Source organism: Epinephelus moara, chromosome 5 (genome assembly GCF_006386435.1).
Source record: "Epinephelus moara isolate mb chromosome 5, YSFRI_EMoa_1.0, whole genome shotgun sequence".
In the NCBI taxonomy this organism is placed as follows: domain Eukaryota; kingdom Metazoa; phylum Chordata; class Actinopteri; order Perciformes; family Serranidae; genus Epinephelus; species Epinephelus moara.
This window is the reverse complement of record NC_065510.1, coordinates 21,483,967-21,504,965: the sequence shown is the minus strand read 5'-3', so window position 1 is coordinate 21,504,965 and position 20,999 is coordinate 21,483,967. Positions and strand designations below refer to the sequence as shown.

The window sequence follows — 20,999 nt, the reverse complement described above, 5'->3', positions numbered from 1 at the left end:
TTTTTATTGTGATATGTGTTTGTTGAAACTATTTTTACATCATTTACATATGAACAACGACAGTTTTCACAACAGATGCACCATAAATACAGTGGAGTTTTTGTGAGGCAGACAAAGTTTCACCATGCAACCTAGAATTTCAGGCTGTAATTGTTGTACAGAAGGTATTAGAAATACCCTTTTCCAGTTCTCACTCCTCTCCCTAAGGCATACATTAGTGTGGACAAATTACTGGTTGCTGCAGACGGACTCCTCACCACTTCAACTCTTTTCTTTGCAGTTTCCTCTCGTTCTGCCGCTCTGCTTTCTTTATTCTCTATTTTTGTTCTTTTGCTTTCCAGGTATTGTGTTCTTAAAAAAAAATACTTGTTTTGTTAAATCAGTACCCTCACTGTAGCTCAAAAGATCCCTTTTTGTTATTTGGGCATTGGTTGAAGTGGAATCAAAATGAAGTGTCTTTTAGTCATTCAGTGGTGCCTGCGGAAACAGACACACTTGGCTGATGTATCCAGAATAATATTGGCTACATCAACCGCACACCGATGGGATAACATTTCTGTCATCGGGGATTCTTTCTCTTACAGTCTGGGTATTAGATGTATCATTTTCCTATTTTTCTTGCTGTAACAATTTAACTTTTTCCAGCGTTTGCTTTTATATTGTCTGCTGACTTCCTGTTCTTTTATCACTCATTTCTTTCTCCCTAGCTTATCATTTCTTTGGCTTCACCAGACTCTGGCTTCATCCATTTTCTTTTTTCCTGCATTTTGTTCTTGACCATCTGCCGTTTCTCTTTTTTTATTCCCTTTGTCACTGCTTCCTTCTCTCTCTGTATAGAGAGGAGTCCTTCTACTGCACAGTCCCCATCACCCCTGTAAAGAGGGAGGTGGAGGAACTTGACACCATAGAGGAGGTGAGCAGGGTTGTCAGGTTAGACATGCATGGCCTGCCCTGTCAGAACACCAGAGGTTACCAGTTCCAGGTGTTGTTAAATCAGAAATCCAGCAAGTATATACTGCATACTTTGCTGTGCTTTTATCACTCCCCAACACCAGCTAGAAATTGTGGTTTGACACACAGTCTGCAGTGATTTCTAGATGTTACATACCATCACTTTCCTTACTATTAGAATGTTCTAGTTTTGTCATCATCCTAGTTTTAATAACTCCACCCCACTTGTAGTTAGAAATTAACACTACCTATAGGTTCTACATGCACCGTAGTGTTGTCACAATACCAGAATTTTGTTTTTATCTCTATCTTAAATCTGATAAAATATGGAAAGCATCATAAACTAAGCATTAACATAAACTCTGCAATCAGAACCAGTGCAAAAACCTTCTCAGAATTCAAATTAAAATATGCTAAATTCTGAGTTGCTTTGTAAAGTTATTTGTTTTTCATTGGACAGCTTTGAAGCAACTGGAGTTTTGGCATGTTGGTTGGGTGCCCATTTTTGTTGGCTGTATCAGCAAAATGATGCATCCAATGCTTCAGCGAACAAACTCTGCCAGTCTGGTGCCTGTTAGATGGGACCAGCTAGATGAAAAGATGTTCACTGATTAAACAAATCTATTCTTATAATAAAACGATGATCTGTTTCATCTAAGTAGTTCTATCACTCACTACTTGCTCCAGTTTTGACAACTAGTTTACATGGACTGTGATTTTTTGACTACCTTACCCAGGAATGTTAGGTTTTCTCTACTGCAGTGCTATTTTTAATCCTTTAAATGTCAGTCCACAAACCCATCTGCACCTGTATGTGCACCCTCTGAAGTTGGGGTTGAATTATTTGCGAAAGTACAAACTTTTTGGGAAATCAAATCTCCTGCAATCGTAGCAAACAAATGTTGGTTATTGTGACAGTACTAGATTGTATTAAGATGTGAGCTTTGTTTGACTGACACTGTCTCAGTCAGTGCTCCTCTTCTGTCAATAAAAGTATCCTCTCGTGGCTTATGTAGAACATGAAGCTTGGTGCCCCCATGACCGCGGATGGTGGGAGCAGCCCGATGGTGAAGCCGAAGGGAGACAAACAGGTGGAGTACCTGGATTTGGATCTTGACCCCGGCAAGTCTACCCCACCTCGGAAGGTAGGAATTTATTAGCCCTCACATTCTGAGCCATGTGTTCACAAGTCACTTTGAAGAAACTCGCAAGCCCTGTTCAGACCAAAGATTCACGACGAGAGGAGTTGAAACTTGTAACTACTTGCAGAACAACGTCTGCAGCGTTCTGAAACCTGCCAGTTTATACCAATACGACTGGACAAGACAGTGTATCATCTCTTAAGCAATATTTCTCTGTTCTAACTCCCAGTTTTTCAGGCATTTTTGTAGCTGGATATAATTTGTAGTATCTTAAAATATGAATGAGGATAGTGATAGTGGGATAACTTCCAGTAGTGATCTGGGCTTCAGATGACAGTTTAAATAACCAACCAATGCTTGTTTTAACAGTTCTGTTGTTATTTGAGTACATTTTAAGGGTTGTGTCTCAAAGACACAGCTGTTCTTGAAATTTATGAAATGATCCTCTCTTTCCTCCTTCCCAAACTTCCCATTTTGACCAGTTGACAGTTTGTTACTGACTCGACCAGCTTATTCACTACAAGTTGGTTGTCTGTTAAAGAAGCGGCATGCCTTAGATTCTAAAACCAGCCCCTGGTGACTTGACGAGGAGTTGCAGGCTTGAGTTGAGCTGAGACGGGACAGATCACAGTACTGCAACTTTTCTGTGCAACGTTCTAAAACAGTTTCGGCTTGTCATGAATCTTTGGTCTGAATTTGGTTTAAAGGCCATTGCACACTCAGAAAATTTTCATTTAAGTTTTTGGACCAGTTTGTTTTTTCTTGCTTTTTTTGCATCTGTCAAAAGCCTTTTAAAAGTCGTTTGAGTGAAGGAAGTGTGGTATAACCTGCGGGACACATACAACCGCAACAAGAAACGGGAAGAAATATATACAAGCTATATCCTTCTTGAAATTTTAGACAAGAGATGGTAATGTTAGCCTATCCACCAATACACAACAGCATTGATAATACAATTTAATAGCAGCACAGTGCCATTTCATAACTCTGGTAGCCGCGGTGCCAAATGCAGGACCCCGGCAGAGTGGTGACGGTCTAGAGAGGTGAGCGGAGAGAAGCAAGGGAGCAAAAGTGTCTTTAGATTTGTGATTTTGCAAGAAATAGAACAATAAAATGCATCAGACTCAAGTGTGCAAGGTTTCTGTGCGTAACACTCTTTATCGGATGACAAGGTATTTTAAAAAACATGTGAAAAATATGGACTTGGTGTGCTAAAGCCTTAAGACAGACCTTTGTGTGTTTTTGTTCTTCAGATGAAAAGCAATGGAACTGGCATGGCAGCATCAGATGAGCGTGTTGACTACGTGGTTGTGGACCAGCAACGGACACAGGCCCTCAAGAGCACCCGGGAGGCCTGGAACGATGGCCGCCAATCCACAGAGACAGACACCCCTTCCAAGGGACCCAAGTGACCCTGTTGTCCCAACTGCCAACCCACCCTCCAAACCCCCAGACCGTTGGGCCTTTTACACTTGTGAAGGCTCTGGTTTGTGCTTTGGGATGGTCCAGCTGTCACGTTCCACCTCAGCAAGATCCTTCATGTGTAGGGGCCAGTGGAGCTTCATAGCCACTCAACAGTGTTTAGTTTACACTGCTGTCAGGCCTAGGACAGCACTGTGTGTACAGTTGTAGGAAGGGGTGTGAGCCAGGAATAAGCTGTATGCAGTATGAAAGCAGGTGGAATGACTGGACTTGTCTACGGGGTTTGACTTAAGCAGACTCATGAACTTTGAACATTCACTGCCTCCTATATTGGGTTAGTTTTTTTTTTTTGTTTTGTTCTGTTGTTCACCTTTCAATGGCTGGTGGCCTGATCCACAGTTAACATTTCCTTAAATTATAATGCTGTTTGATGTTGTTTTGGAGTGTAAGTGAAATCACTTGATAACATGATCACAGTACTTTATCAATGCAACACTCTACGCCTTAGGATAGCTGGTTAACAGTGTTGATTTTTCAGTTTCTCCCGTTCAAGTGGAGTGAAGTTTCCATGGGCACTGGTCCCAGGTCAGTTTTACAATGTCTTCACTAAGATAGTTTGGATGGCTGAAACTGACCCTGATGTCTGTCTAAGGCAAACTTCAAACCTGATCCCCAGGATAACCCAGTGCGAAAGAATTTCATAGTTTTATTACTTTTGACTTTCAATGCAACGGCAGTTGAACTCGTTCATTTTACATGTAACAAGTGCTCAATTTAAGCTTTGGATTCACTCAAGGTTTAATCCACTGAACATGATTTGATTTCCATTTACTTTGTACATGGAGATGCTTCAATCTGTTATAATGGAAGTGCAAAGACTGTACAAAAGTGTTATGTATATAAACAGGAAAAGTGTCCTTTATTTGTATGGAATATCCAGCGTGTTTGACTCGAAGGTATGTGGATTCTGCAGGGTAGAATCCTGTGCCTGTCTTAGGTGGTATCAGGACTTGTGATTAATGAATGAATTACTGTGAGTTTTTAAAAAGAACGTGACAGGTTTTCTATAAGTTATGCAAAGGTATCAAACTTAGGCTAGAGAGAGAGAAAATCAGGTACTAATAATACAACTATCCATTTCTAATTTATTTCTCAAGTTATTTCATCAGGTGGATGTCCTGTCCACTTTTAGCTCAGTATTCTTGATTCATATGGAGGAACATTTGCTCTAGTCTGTTAAAATGCTTAGTTTGACAAGCGCCGGTCAATTAGTTTCACAAGTTCATTGATATTCCTCATTTCTCTCTCGTCGTAGGTTTAATTTATTTCAAATTGAACTGGCATACAGTTTTGGGAAATTGACTGCCTCATGTAGTCAACTTGATACATCTTTAATAGACGGTGAAAAAGTCGTTATGTCTGCATAAATCTGTGCTTTACTAACCTGTGAACTCTCACTCAGAAGTCCCGAGCATGTGCTACCACGAGATAAAATCATTGCTGTACATATTCTTGCCATCAATTAGATTAACATGTATCATTTGAAAAATGTGCCTACTAAGTCATCTTCATTCTACTTCACTCTTTCCTTATTGCAGTCTCTTTGTGATACGGACTGCAGAGCTGATGATGCTTTATCTTTTTTAATGAATCTCGACAGAAAATGTAAATTTTAAAAGTGGACTAAATAAAATCCAACCTCTTATGCATGTGTTGTCTTTCTTCAGTGTGATTTCCATTATGATTAGGAAATCAAAGTGGGAAACAGAAGGTAAAGAAACAGAGTAGAAGGTAAAAAAAATCCAATGTAAAATGTGCATGGTGTTTTTTTTGTTGTTTTTTTTTTCTTTTCAGTCACATTCAGATTAGAAAATTTATGCCATTCCACATACTCTCAGATTTGCACGTCTTTAATTCCTAGATCTCTGTCACTTTACTGTCAGAGTTATAATTTACAATTGAATTATGGATAATCAAGAAAATTGTCCAGACATGTGGAGCAATTTGATCTTGCCATCAGAATAGTAATGGATCAAACAAGCCATGTCCATGTCTTCAATTGAACATGTACCAAGCTTGTCTTTTGGTTTCCCATACGACGTATATCCAGCGTTAACTAAAATATTTAATACTGCAAAATATATATTCTTCACTGTCTTCCTCAGCTACATTTTTGACCTTTTAATCCAAACAAAGATGGCAGCTAGGAAGTAATTAATGACCTATTGCTCAAGGCAAGACAAATGACATAATGATTAAAATATAACATTAAGGAAGATGAAATCAATATAGGTGTAAACATAATTCAGTTAGATGTAGTATTTACTGTATATGTATTATTAAGATGATTATTATTAAGACAAGGCAAGGTGATAAGCAAAGTTTTTATGTCACTTCCGGTCGCCATGTTTATTTGACAAGCTTAGTCGTAGGAAATAAAAAGTAGTAATTTCTGGAGTGTGTCTAAACTCTTTAAAGCTTAGTTACAGTATGTGGAAAGGGGATTTATTTTTGTTCCACTTGTGTAGAAGAATCCGGAAATGTCTTCAGAACAATGGTAAGTTTTGTCTATACATATTTGGCCTGTAACGTTAGCATTAGCTAATGCAGTAATTGTGGACAAATGTCTTTGAGGTGCCGAGCATTAGCTTAGCTAGCATTAGCTTAACTCACTCCCTGACTCAAAGTTAGTCAAAGTAAATAAATAAGTCTCACATGTAAAACATGAGAGACACAAACTGAACTTCTGTCATAATAGTCTTGTTTTGATATTGACAGTTAGGTTATTAAAATTAAAGGCTAACTTTAAAGCTAATTAGCTAGCTAACTTTAATGGAAAGCGGTGACGCAGCAAAGCTCAAGTTCATTGACTTTGGGAGTAACGTTAGCCGTCCTAGTAATGTCAGTGTGACAAAAATCAAATGAACTCAAAGGTTAACTTTTTGTATTTCAAATGACTTATTTATTTACGAATTTAGCAAGACAGTACATATTACGTGACATATTCTGACCCTTCATTTAGTGTATTTATTTATTTTATTGATGTGGATCCCCATAAATCATTACCAAGGTAGCAACTACTTTTCCTGGGGTCCACACAAGCAAACAATCCGTCATAGTGTGAAACAAATATATAATGAAATGTCCAAGGCAAAAAGAAACAGAATACAGCAAGACATCAGGAAAACTACAAAACAGTAATCAAAAACAAACAACACAAAATGAAAACAAACAAACAAAACCAGTAGATTAACCACAATAAAATTACTAATGGCACTAATTACAACGATGACAACAAGTATCCTCACTGTACCGAAATTACATATTAAATAAATAAATAAGAATAGTGATTTTACAGCTCAAAGGTAATTGTAGTACTACCAAAAATAGCAAAACCTTTATTCAGAGCAGATATTTTGACTTGTCATTGAAAGAAAAGCACAGGTGTATTTAATAACATTAATGATGGCTTCATTCCATTTAGAGGAGGTCCTGGCATTGTGGATGCTCGTTTACTGGAATATCCTACTGGGACACTTAATGGAGCTGTGCCATCATTAATTTGATCAATTTCAACTGTGTTTTTCCAGCTATGACAACTCAGATATCTGCTGTGAAAAAGGTCTGTTCTAAGGGATATTTTTTTTATAGGAAGTCAGAGACCTCTCCTAAATCCCACCTCAGTGAAACGTAAAATATGATATGTGGAAAGTTGAGCTTGTAGGATCATTTTTCACTTTGGAAACAGCAGCTCCATCCACTGAGGAATAAGATGTGGTTGAAAGCCCAAGAAACATAAATTATGGTGGACCTTGTGTAAAGATTTTTTTGTCAAAATATCTGAAAAGTTGTGTTTGTGGTAAACTTTGCAGATGTAGCAGTGATTTTTTTTTTGTTTGTTGAAGTTTTAAAGGGGCTATCTTACTGCTGTAGTTTCCATACAAGGTGTGTTGTAATTTATTTTCACCCTTGGCTTCACTATTCCTAGTCATTGCTACAGTTTTCACTGTGGAGTTTTATGCAGCCCATTGTCTTGCGAGAGATACCCTCTAAATAAAATCTTGCCAAGTGTCCAAAGGCCAGAATAGCAATTTACATCATGGGTCACCTTGGACAGGAACCCAAATCCCTGTAATTTCCTATTTTTAGTTTTATTCAGCTAACCACTAGATGGAGCTGTTGTTTGAAGAACTGTATTGCTCTCCTTTGCCTGTGCTTTCCCTTTGCCCACACCCCTCTCAGTGCAGTCACTTCTCTTGACATCCTCTTGTCTGAGGCTCTGCAGTGCTGTGGCAGCCTAAATTACATTTACAATTTGTTCTCCATGAACTTCACAGGCCAAGGTGCTGTTCTCCTGGGCTACTGCAATGAGGCCATGGACCACAGATGCCCCTGTAATCCATTAGGACTGTTATTTAGGTGTTTTTTTAATAACTCAGGTGTCCATATGTGTTTTTTTCAATATAGACTTTACAGTGAGCACATTCACTAGTGTTTGCCTGTCATGCTGAATCTAATGCCATGCTCCTTCCACTGGAAAGATGCTTTATACAGTGTCCTCAGGGAGCCACCACAAGGGTGATTTGGGGTTAAACAATTGTATTACCATCTCATGTACGCTCAGTTTATTTTTACAGCAATCTACTAATTTTGTGTCATAAAAATCTACATTTCAACTCACATTTTTACAAATCTGTGTGGCAGTCCTTCATATAAATGCAATGTTTATTCACAAAAGACGAGCCACGAGCGGTTATTCTGTGACGCAGTGGTTCCCATAGTGTGATCCAGAGATTCATGAGTGGATTTTAGTTTTTCTCTTGGTTGCGAGACAAATGGGGTGAGCACAGCTGTGATAAAAATAGTTACCTAAGTCAACTCTAGTAATGTTATAATAGATAAAAAAAACATAATCTGATTGGGGATGCCATAAATACCTCTTTGGTAAGGGCATAAAAGTGTCCAAGAATCCGTGCAGGTGGGCATGAGTGTGCATGTTTGCATAGTTTGTAGTTTTATCTGTACAAGGTCCGTCCCATCTTAAAGGGGAACTAATGTTTTTTTTTCCCCTTTAACTTTGATACTGGTGATGTACTTTTTTCATCTACTTAATAAAGTATGAAACAGGACTGACGTATAACTCTGTCAGCTAGCTCATTATCATAGATTTATGGATTCAGTTCAGCCCTCTGGTTTACTAAATGCAGCATATGGGCTGACTAGCTTCATAGTCACATTTAATCCCATAAATGTCGTACTCCACATCATGAGATATACTCCATCCCACATAAGTCTGTCTTTCATTGCATAGGCTGCTTGTAACCTTTAATCTCTTTGTAAATAACCTTATTAAAGCTCATATTGGCATATAATTAGAACTGCTACTATGACATACAGCAGATTGTTAAGTCTTGCCATCAGGTGGCTTCATGCTTTGTTGAAATGGAATTTTTAAAACGCTCATGTTCCTGTCAGATGTGGCTGACGGGACGGCGGGTTAACATATGGCAGCTGACAGGTTTTTACTCATTTTCTTTTTAAACTGCTACTTTTCAGTGCTCATGTGAGCGGCTGGTTTGCATGCTTGATGTGTGAAAACTAGATTACTGGCAATGTCATCATCTACGGCTGTGCCAGGGTTATTTTCTTGTCACGCTTGACCATGGGGACCTGAAGAACATAACCCCCATCTGTGGACGTGTTTTCAAGACTGCTTAGACCTTTTCAAACTTGACAACATAAACATTGTTAATGGATCCCTTTGTATTTCCTGTTTGTTTATGCAATAGCAGACAGGATGTAAACAGTGAGCTGTTGCCCTAGCAACAAAATAGCAATGAAAGGGTCTATATAGCATTATACTGTTTTACAATTTTTTTCAGCTATACTTTTACCACTTTCCCAGCTCCCTTTTCTCCTCCTTAAACATCTTTCTCAGCAGCATTATGAGTGATAGAAATGGAAATCATGACCCACACATCCAAACCCATAGTGAGGTTATGGCCGTATTCGCGAGAAACACATGCTGCATATAAAAGGAAGCCAACTCAGCCTTTGTATAGATCTTATGAAGCATATGCTGACGCTTTACAACACATGAAACATTTTATCCTTCGTTCAGTTAAAAGCTTTAAGCTGTTTTCAGAAAAGCATCCTAATCACTATTTGTGTGTCGTAACGAGGCGATGCTAGAAGTTAAAGCGCAACTTGAGCCTGTTCTGTTTGTTTACACGTGTGCCTCTACCCACACAGTCGTAGCTGTGTAGTGGTGCAGCCTGGGGAGCCTCTATGCAGTATCTTTGGCAGTGTGTGAGTAATGGAGCAGGGAGAGTGTCTCTGGCTTCTTAGCAGGGCTAGCAGAATAATTATGAGGCGAGCTGAGAGGCTGTTCCCGGGCAGCAGGGAGCTTGTGAGCTTTAGTGGGCCCAGCCTGTCCTCGTGGACCTTTGCCTGCACTGATGGGAGCAGACTGTAAGGTGGCCTGGGGTGCTGTGTTTTGGGTCCAGTTAGGTACACACATGCTTAGGGACAACTGTGGTGTGTGGGAACGACATAAGAAGCCACGTGTGCAATTTTCCAACTAATTTGAGGAATTGTGTAGTCGATGCTCCATATCCTATATGGGTGGTGATTTATATAAGAAATGGCAATGTGCTCTTGTCAACAAAATCCTGCTAACAACATGCCTGGTTAATTAACATCATTAGTATGAGTGAAAAGTCAGCACTATAGACTTCAGTAAATTATGCAGATGTGTGTCACATTAATGGGGAACACACCACAAGTGTTAAAAATGAACATTCCTCTAGAGACCCATTTGCCCTGGAAGGCATCATTGGGCTCGCAGAGCAGTTAATTGATGGGGTAGTGGCAGCTTCATGTGTCCCCTGCTGGTTGCACTGCAACTGGAGCACAGCAGATACCAATATCGATATTTTACAGTTTAACAAAGGTGATAATGGTTGATTAAACAATATTGATTTTATCACATAACAACAAACACATTATAATAAAATTAGTGGTTAAAGATTTGAAACAAAGATATTTGTAAAAAAGGAGATATTTTTCCTTAATGACCTCAAGAACAAATCAGAGGAATTCCTTCAACTTGGCACAAAGTCTTCTTGGACTCAACCATTAAGTGATTGGAACTTGGTGGTCAGAGGTCACTGTGACCTTACAAAACATGATTTTGCCCATAACTCAAAAATACATGCTCCAATAATGACAAGATTTCACACAAATGTCTAATTAGATAAAATTATAAAATGATGACATTTATATCCCAAAGTTCTGTTCTGCAGAAGCACTTTTCTGGCTGTTAATCAGCGCCATAACTCAGGAACAGAAGGGGAGGTATTAGTCAGATACTGAATTGGTGACAGTATGATGTGCATAGATTTGGGAAATATGTCTCATGATATACAGTCTCTGGAAGTGTATGAATTAACTTTTTCTCCCCATGGTTTAGTGTTTAAGTATACCCAAACTGCAATAAATCACAATATTAAATTGCAGTACTTAGAAATTGCAATACATTTTCAACTGGCACCCGGTAGTATCAAATTGTGAGATAATCATATTGCCCCAGCCCTAGTGGCAACTATACCTTTCATGTGCATAATTATTGGCTTTTCAAGAACTGATGCAGGCCAGGTGTTGCTTTAATAATGTTGCTTTTTACATAACAGTGTATTTTAGTGGTATTGTATGTTGTACAAAATATAGGTCTGTTAGCACCTGGTTGTCTCAAGGTGTGCAGTGTCGTAACAAAATGAGATCACCTCACCCCCCACAGGACTAAAGACCATGTAGCTGTTGCTGTAACTGTCATCCTGTAAATATTATTCTCCAGGTTTTAACCTTCAAGTCCCTCTCCTCTAAGACACGATTTATTTCTATGTTTATGTCCTCTAAAATGGGTGACTTTGACTATACTGATTCGTAGGCCTATCCGTGCAAATCGTGTCACTACTGTTTTCACATTCGTGTACTAAGGGGGGTGATGTCTGTACACCTGTCTGTCAGCACAGAGAGCAGAGTTTATTGTAAAACTTCAATTAAAAGCAGAACTCCGATAAAATGGCAAATTCCTTTAAATGGCCAGGTTTGGCTACACATTTTGACAAATAAAGAATAAGATGCCTGGTCTGGTTGTAATTGATGCAGCAAACAGAAGTTCTTTGGATATAAAACTTCTTAAAGCTCATCTGGATGTTGCCAACATGCTTGAGCGAGCGCCAACAAATTAAGCCTCAGAGTTTTAACTTAAGGCAATACGAACATGCTACACATTGTTAGCTCAATTTAGATTCTTCACAATTCAATCGTTCAGGTAATTTTACTGAAACAGTGAACACCAAAGAATATTATAAGAAAATTGTAGATTATAATATTGGATATATTGTAGATTTACTGGCATGGTAAACGAGAGAGACAATAAAAAAGGTGGTAACTCCCTCCATCTGAAGCAGTCATGAACTCCCAATTTGTGTCCATTCCTCGATTATTTAGATTTATTTAGTCTGTAAGAGTCGTCCCTTCCAAAACAATTAAAGGGTTTTTCACAAATAATAATCTTAAATTGTGAATATTGTTTTAAGAGGCTAAGCTGGTGCCATAACTCACTGTCCTACTGTCTCTCTCTGTTTCTCTGATGCCCTGTCTGTCGGAGCTAGATCAAATGAATGATTTCTAATGAGTTTTTTGATAGCCTAATTTTTATTTTTTTATTTTTTATTTTTATAGTAGTAATATTCATACTGGTTTAAATTTGTTGTAGGCTAAAAATTCCTATATTTGCCGGGTAAGAGTTTTATGTCAAGGGAATTAAAGGCCCATCCCACATTGACGCCTGTCCCAAATATATGCTGTTTGAATTCAGTGACTGAAGCAAATAACAGCCCAGGCTATTAATTGAAGTTTTTTGGTAAATTAGCATAATGAAAGTTTGGACAGATAACATGGTAATGTGCAGTTTTTGATGTAAACCCTGAAGCCTCCCTCCACCATCTACCAAAAAACGCATCATAGCAGATACTATTGTATGTTTTACAACAATTAATGCTGTGTCAGCTACTGCCAGTTAGTCTAAGTTAACAAGCTCATAAACAACATAAGCAAATAAAAGATGCTAATTACACCTACCATTCTGAATCGTTTGCTGGTTTGATGCACAACAGACTCCTCATCTGAGTCTGAATCTGACTGAAGCTTAAACAGGTATGGCTGAATCCCTCTGATGTTTCCTCTAATGGTAACGCTAATCATCTTGATGCACACCACTCTTTCACCAGTCAACTGGTTACCAGTCTAGGCGTAACAGCACTGTGTCATTGCTGAACAAAGCAGAAAGCAAAACCTAGGGCAAGCAGCAGTTGTGGGCGGGATTATGTGGGAAGACTGTGTTAAACAAAGTATTAATCATAGCCGAGTATTTTTACATACTTTAAAACATGACTGGAGGGAGACTTTAACTTTTGTTGGCAGGTTCTTTGTGCGGGTCTTTTTTATTTTGGCGGAAGTTGCACAGTCGGCCAGTATATATTTTGTTGAGTTCACTTTTTGTTCTGCCAATATTTCTGTCTGACTGTTGGTTGAACTCCGCTGTACTTACCTGTCTCTCTGAATGAACATCCTGGATCTTGGATGTACTTCTGATCAAATGCATCTCATTACAGTTCTTCCTGGCAGCCCCGTATTGAGTCATCTTTAGTTCTGTTTACCGCATCTGTCGCACTCCCTCATCTTCCAATCCTGGCAGCGTGTCTGTCATTCTCTTAACCCTCAACCCACCCAGTCAACCTCTCATCTCGCCAGCATGCCATCTATCTGTCCACTTTTCTTTTTCTCGCAGCCTCTCCAGCGTTTCCTCTTTCCTCTCTGTTTCAAACCTCTAATCACATTAAGGCAGAGCCAATGCTGGACTGAATCTAAAACAACTCACAACATAGCATCAATGCTCAGTCAGTCCAGATACACTACGCTTTTTTTGTTCTGTCCAGACAAAATCAATTCCTCCTCCTTGTCCAACTCTTAAGTCAGCCGTACAGCAATGTCCTCTCGACACTTACTTTCCCAAACCACCATTGTAGAATCGATCGCGTTAGATAGACGTTATGAAAAAACACCTGTGCTTTAACAAAATCAAACCAAGAGCAAGATATTTTTGTGATTTTGTGCATGATCCTATGTGAAACTTAACTTAAATGTTAAGTAACGGCATTTGTACATCTGCCTAAATATGCAATACTCAGTTGTCCATCCTTGTCTGTGCAGATTAGAGTTGCTCTGTAAACGAAGAAAGAAGTTTTCAAGTCATGTTTTCTGTATACTTCAAGATCAAAGCAGCTCTCCCCCGGCGAGCCCCCATCACTCAGCAGTAACTTGGCCTCACCTGCCTGCCTCTGTGCTCTGTCTTTGACATTATACGGTGGATCCCACTTCCTGGCGATGGGCCAGAGGAGAAAAAAGTGAGTGATTTCAAAACCCTCTCTCTCGCTCTCTCACTCTCACCAAAGCTGGCACTAATCAGATTTAGCGAGGGCTTGAGGATTGAGTTTTTGTGTGCGACTGCAATGTCATCAGCAGAGATTTGGAGCAGTAAAACCATTACTGTATTGGAAAGAGTGGTAATTGTATTTAGAAAGCAGGATTCAATGGGGAATCGTAATTCAGCTTATGATTTGCGTCATTTTCCACTCCACAGTTTCACTGCATTTATTGCACATTTGCACAGGTCCATTAACTAAGCTGATGATTATTATATTACCAAGGATATAACTGCACGACTCTATTGCTCTAGATACTAACTTTACACTGCATAACGAGGTTCTATTAATTTTTAATAGCTTAAAGAATTTGCCTGAAGATAATACTAAATTTATCCCTCCTGATAATGCACTATTATGCTTAAGCTAACGTCAGTCTCTTCATGCACAATAGGACTAAATGTTGCCCAACACTTCAGTGATTTATGAATAGGATTTCGCTAATAGTCAGCATTGTATATTATCCGGTCTTAGAGATGACTCGCAGTACCCCTCCTATCCCCACCCCTTAGATGAGAAGTTAATGTTAGTGCAGTATTAATTGCTGGGGAGAAGGGGACCGCAGTTGTTCATGCTAAGATATCAATCTTTGATTATGCAGCTGCCTTAAGATGGCATGGTGTTTTCTGCCTCCAGAGCGCTCACTGTAGGAGTCCCTTGACTCAAATATAGATTGGCTCCTTGAGTCTGCTCTTGGATGTATGTGGATATGTTTCTGCCTCTGTCTTCACTTTTTGTTTTGTGGTGTGTCAGCTGTTCATCTGTGGAGCTAGTTGTCTTACACAGCAGCTCGGAGCTCGCCAGTCTGACAGAGTGTCAGCGGGGCTTGTGTCACATTATTGTCAGGAAAAATCTAAGTCAGGAAATATATTTTACATACATATATGTTATTGAAAAGCCATGTCTGTAAGGCTTGTTGAATTTAAGCACCTAAGAAACTTGTAGTGTTGGAAAAAAAGTACTCCAATTTCAGTCTGACTTAATGCTCCCTTCTGTAACATACCTAAATTTATCATCATTGCATAGTCTCACGGAAAATGCATTCTATATTAGAGTCGTGTCCTGAACTCAGTACTTTTAAGGGTACCAGCCGAATAATGTCAGCACTACAGAACACAGTCCACACTGCGGTACAGATTAACATTAAATCCATGGGTGCTACATAATGGTACTCGGGAGTACATCTCCATGTCCCCTCTGCCAGCTTCCCAGTGAGCCAAAACTATCACTGTAGTGCTGATCTGCCACAACAGTTTCAGCATCTGTTCTCTTTTCTTTTCTGTATTATTTTAATAATAGGCTAGTATTGATGCTGGATGAGCTATATGCACACAAATACATATATACACACACAAGCAGACAGTCAGACAGGGACAGAAGATTAGCTCTATGTGTGATCGGGAAAGAGCAGGGGAGCAGAACTGCCTTTTAAGTCTACAATGTCACCCCTGCAGCTTTTCCAAAAACAAATGTTTTGTTATTACAGAGAAGGTTAGTACTTAAAAAAGGTACTGGTAAATGTCAACAGTACCCAACCCTGTTCTATATTAGGGTTGAGTACCAGAGTTTTAAGGCTAAAGACCAAATTATGTCTATACTAATGAGCACTGTTACATGTTAAATCAATTGGTGCCAAATTTCACTACCAAAGAGTGCACCTGGGTGAGAATGCCAGGTTCAGACAGGAGGCCGAAGCACCAAGAAACACATTGAAGCTGAGTGACTGCCCGCAGAACTCCACCACTAGCTTCCTGGCTTGCGGCGATGACAACAAGCTCTGCGAAGTCGCTGGGTTTAGAAGACAGCAGAATTGCTACGAAGAGTTCTGTTTGTTTCCCAGCTAGCTGAAACAATCCCGTGCTTGCAATAGTTTTGGTCTCTCTCCTCTGTTTTCATTTCTTTTTATATATTAAAAAGAAGCTGGTTCGACTGCTGTTTGTGATTGTGTTTTTTAAATTACGTACTTATTCCAGATATCTGTAGTTTGTGTCTCAAGGAAAATAGACAAGCAGACAAGAATTGTTGTATGTCTCAACTCCTAAAACTCTATGTAAAATATTAAGAAATAAATACATAATAGTAGAATGAATGACATAAATCTTTTTTTATTATTATTATCCAGTGTTGACACAGATCAAAACACAGGTTAAAGTGCAGCCACACAATTTGGTAAAAAAGACATTTTAAAGGCTACAGTAGAATGCTTTTTAAACTCCGCTCCATTTCTGTTTCGTTTGCCTGTAGGATGCGTGTGCGTAATGACTTGAGGCATTACGTGGTATCGGATTGGTCATGGGCTGTACTCGTTGATACCCGATACCGCATTTTAGGCAGTACCGGAGGCATTTCCGATACTGGTATCGGTATCGGTACAACTCTAGTACAATCTCTATGACAGGACAGAGATGCTCTACGTGTGATTAGAACAGAGCAGAGGAGAAGAACTGCTTGTTGACTGCAGCTTGTTCAAATATTCCAATTTCATTACTACAGAGAGAGTAAAGTACCATGGGGCCTCCCTAGTGTAGTGGTTGGAGCACTTGTCATCCATAAGTAAGGTCCAGGGCTCGAATCCTGCTGGGGTCGACGTTAGCAAAGGCATGTGGTCGCAAGAGGCCCCCACTGCCGAATCAAACAGGACAATGAGGATGTCTCCACCCTGTTGTAGATGGGAGGTTCCAGACGTAAAAGCGGATTCAGATAAAGTAAAGTACCAAAAAAAGGTACAGTTGGGCTGAATTTGAGATACTGGTATTGGTTAAAATGTGAGCTGTACCCAATCCTATTCAATAGGATGATTGAGATGCTATTTATGCAGATTACTGAAAATATCAATTACTATTAGCTGTAAGTATGTTAAGCCCGCCCTTGAATCTCTACTTGTTCTGTTAAGATGCTCTCTATAATGAGTCAGAAGCTGCATTACACTGCAACATCCCACCTCTTATAGTTATGCATTATAGATCATCTGTGCTGTGATTAGGTAACGCCACTTTACAACCTGGCAATTCCTGTTGAAAAAGCAGATGCCTCATCAGATATGAGTAGCCTGGAGTGTTTAACAGGGGCTTGAGGGTGAGGGACACTAGACAGGAAACGCAGCTCAGTTTGGCCGGCCTATGTTTTCCCAGTGAAAACCGCTATCCATCTGTGTAATAGGCCTTGTCAAAAGTCTACTGAGAATCAGCAATTCACTTTGAGTCTAGGCTGCGTTTGCCATCGAAAGGGACTCGGATAAGGTGTAAGAGCCCATTGAGGCAGTGAGCAGGCTTTGATGCACAGCGATATCTTGACAGTTGCTGTCCCCCTCTCGTTCAGTTTCCATTGTCAAGGCTCTAAACTTTCCAGTGTATGTTATCTGCACACATTATTCCTCCACAGTATTTGATATTTACAAATAAGGCATAGATACAGTAACAATGTAATTATTAGCTTTCCTCTTCTCAAATCTTAATTTAAGTAACTTGCTGCCTCATTGAATAGCTTTATTAATTAGCAGTTTCTAGTCATAATTTTGCCTCCCAGAGGAGTTTGACATCATTATCCGCCTTTTTGAGCTCAGATATTGATCTTGTTCACAGCTGAGTTGCCAGGATATTCAGAGAATTTCTGCTGAATTAAAGTCATTTAGTTCAACCAGCAACATCTAAAGGAACACACTGTTTATTCAAAAGACCCACTGAGATCTCTGTATTTTCGCTGTGCCTTTAACAGCATTGTCATATCAGATAACGGCTGTAACATAACCTGATACTGCCATGTAAACTGTATTTGAGGACTCAGACCGAAACCATAAGCTTAATTAGGGCTAATGTTGTCCTAAACTTACTTAGATATATATTAATTATATTTTTCCTTACTTTATAAGGTTTAGAGAATTGCTTAAATGAAGAGAAACCTGTTTGCCTGGTTCATCTGAGTCACAGTGCTTACAAACAGTTCATTGGTGAGGCCATAACCTAGCTTTTTGTGTGATCACTGTGCTTGCAGAGTGTGTCGCCACTAATGTACAAGAAGAAAAGCCCATGTTAAAATGAAAAGCACTATTTCGGCAAACCTTTGTCCAGCTCTAGACTGCAGCCTATAGACATACATGAAGTGGGCACAAAGGTATAGCACTATTGATTTTTTTTAGCCTTGAAAAAGAGAGAACAATTGTGTGCACATTGAATTTAATCTGTGTAGAATTGCTTCTTCTATGCGTCAAAACTGAGAAGAAAACATTGCTGATGCACAGTGGACTTCTATTTGGAGATTGGTTTTACATATCACGATGGCACATTGAAGAGGTAAAGCAGGCCTTGGTTAACAAAGGCCCTTGACCTCGTGCTGGGCATTTTTGTTAAATGTTGTGTCCAGAGTGCAGAGACTACATTGTCACTGGATTTGCTAACAGCTGATTAGTTTAAATGATGATAAGTTGTCTTTGATCTTGTTGTACATAAAAAGGGGCTCTGACCTCAAACCATATTTAGGGTCCGGGCAGCTAAGCTGCCAGGACACTGTTGTAATCCTAGGTATTCTTCTTCTTCTTTCTTCTTTCGAGGAGATCATACTTCACATGGGTGAAAACTCACCAAACTTTGCACAAAGGTCCAGTCTCATGCCAGATATCCTCAGCTGTAAACTCAAGCCAATAGTCCTGATGGTGGCGCTACAGCAAGCGTCTAAAGTTCAAAACTTTGAAAATTCATAACAAATCAACCATACGTGCTACAACTTCACAACTTTCATCAAACTGTAGCCCCAATACTGAAGAAACGTTTGTACATTTAAACCTATTAAAAATTATGAAGTTCATCACTCTGTTTTTTTTTCAAAAACTGTAAAACTTCTTAACCCTATCTCCTCCCACATTTTTTTCTCAATTGACCCCAAACTTGCTACAGAGCATCTTCAGACTGTCCTACAAAAACTACGTTTCTCAGATTTTTGATTTATCAAAGGTTGAGCCTACAGTGCATCAAAATGTTTGACTGTAAACGGTACTGTAAACATATACATGCAAATTCTTGCTAAATAAATCTTCAATGTTCATGAAAAAAATTGATGTGATGTGTGGCAAATTTCAGAATTTTATCTCAAAAACTGAATTTTTGAGAGCATTTTGAATTTTGCTCTAATGTGAACAATTGGAGTCAATGTAAAAATGGCAAAAAAAAAATTTCAGTTTTTCACTTATGGAGCAAATCGATCATTGTTACAAACAAATTACCAACATCTCCATGCTGTCTAGATGCAATATGTGTATTTTCAGATTTTTTTTTCGATAACTGAATTTTTTACAGTGGTTTTGAAATCTGCTTTTCCACGCATGGACGGCTGCTAAACCTGCACGTCTGGCTTAGTCAGTTTGTGAAGCTACACATGAATTGTCACTGACTAATTAGCTCAGTGAGATAGAAATTTATTCTTAGTCTCAGAGGTTGTGAGTTCAAGCCTCAGCTGATGCAAAAGGCAGATTGTGTTGCTAAATTCCTAAATGTCTTCCAATTCTTCTGCTTGTTGCTCAGAATTGCCTAAAAATGCCTGGACCCGACCCATCGCTGCACAGCAGCTATAATTAAAGTTGGATCATCTATGTCCCACTTTGACTCAATAAATCACAATATATGTACCATATGTACACCTCTCAAAAATGTTGTTTTCATGAAAAAAAGGACTAATATCTGGTGGCTTTTTTTCACAGACATCATTTTGACATGTCCCAGTAGGAAAAGTACAAGTGTAGATGATAATATAATAAACAATTAGTTGTCTTTTCTGATAGTTAAAGGGATACTTTAATGATTTTCAACCAGATCTGTGTCATCGCAGTTTGGGGAGTGACGGCACAGGGGATGAACACTGTTCATCCGTACACACTCCCCACAAAGTTTCCCTTTAACCTAATATATTTGTGTTTGGTATATCTGTTGGTCAGACAAAACAAACAATGTGAAGATATCACCTTGGGCTTGTTTTTATCATTCTGTAGCTTTCCAGTAGTTTTCCTGATGTATACTAATCTGAAAATTTAACTTTGGTTGAAGTATGCGTGTTTTAGCCACAATGTGCTATTGTCCCAAGCCCTTCTGAAAACTTTTTCCCTCATGAAGTGACAGCTTTCTGCAGTGTCACTGCAACATATAAATCCATGTACTGCTACTTTGATTCTGAAAGTCACACAATATCAAACAAACGAAACAATTGAGTCTGTGGTAGACCAGCAACTACAGTGTGTTGTGAGGTAAGATTAAAGTTTCTGCTAAAGGAGTCTGTTGGCTTTGAAGAGAGCAGAGATAACGGCTTCAACACGCTGTTGGAAAGGGCTGTGTGAAGGCAAGGTAAAGTAGTAAAATAATGTTAATACAGCGTACACTTTAACTGATACTGATTTTTTTAGGTGCTCTTATTTGAGGAGGCTAAAATATGTTTTGCTGCTGCTCCCGTCCACACCCACCATTCTCCTTTGACAGAGACAGTAATTTTACTTTGCAGAACACAGTGAGTAAACGTTACTGGTCTCACTATCGCTGCCTCTCAGTGGTTAGTTAGTCAGTGTTATTGTGTGACTTTCAGAACAAAACTAATGTGGCGTCCACAGCAGTAGGTTACATTGTTTAGCTTATATGTTCGGTTCTCCTGTCTGCTTCTCCACACTGGGAGCGTGTAGGTCTATTGTAAATCTATTAATGTGTTAACACAGTAGAAATGCTGTATCATATTGACTTTCAGTGTGTCTTCACCTGGTTGAATAAAAGTTTGATAGCACCATGTTGCATTTTTAAGCATAAATTTGCCACGCTAATATTTCCCTCACTGTCTGTACTTACACTGTCAGTGAACGGCATATGTGGGGGTGGTCAGCACTGTAACCTCCATCACAGTTTTTTGAAAATGGCGGAGTGGGAGTTCCCATTCGAAAAACATAAGCAGATGAGATGGACCCACC

General features: G+C 39.2%; 1 protein-coding gene across 6 annotated transcripts in view; it reads left to right on the top strand.

Moving 5' to 3' along the window:
- The window catches only part of gab1 (GRB2-associated binding protein 1), a 64,694-nt gene extending 59,470 nt beyond the window's left edge, over positions 1-5,224 (top strand). For 5 of the 6 annotated variants that reach the window (XM_050044054.1, XM_050044055.1, XM_050044053.1 and 2 more), the window contains 2 exons: positions 1,968-2,096; positions 3,347-5,224. In XM_050044054.1, the coding sequence (XP_049900011.1) occupies positions 1,968-2,096; positions 3,347-3,505 (288 nt within the window). In that variant the 3' untranslated portion in view covers positions 3,506-5,224. Of the gene's footprint in view, positions 1-1,967; positions 2,097-3,346 lie in introns of those variants that run through there. The other variant, XM_050044058.1, reaches the window with a different exon arrangement.
- Positions 5,225-20,999: the final 15,775 nt, after the last annotated feature.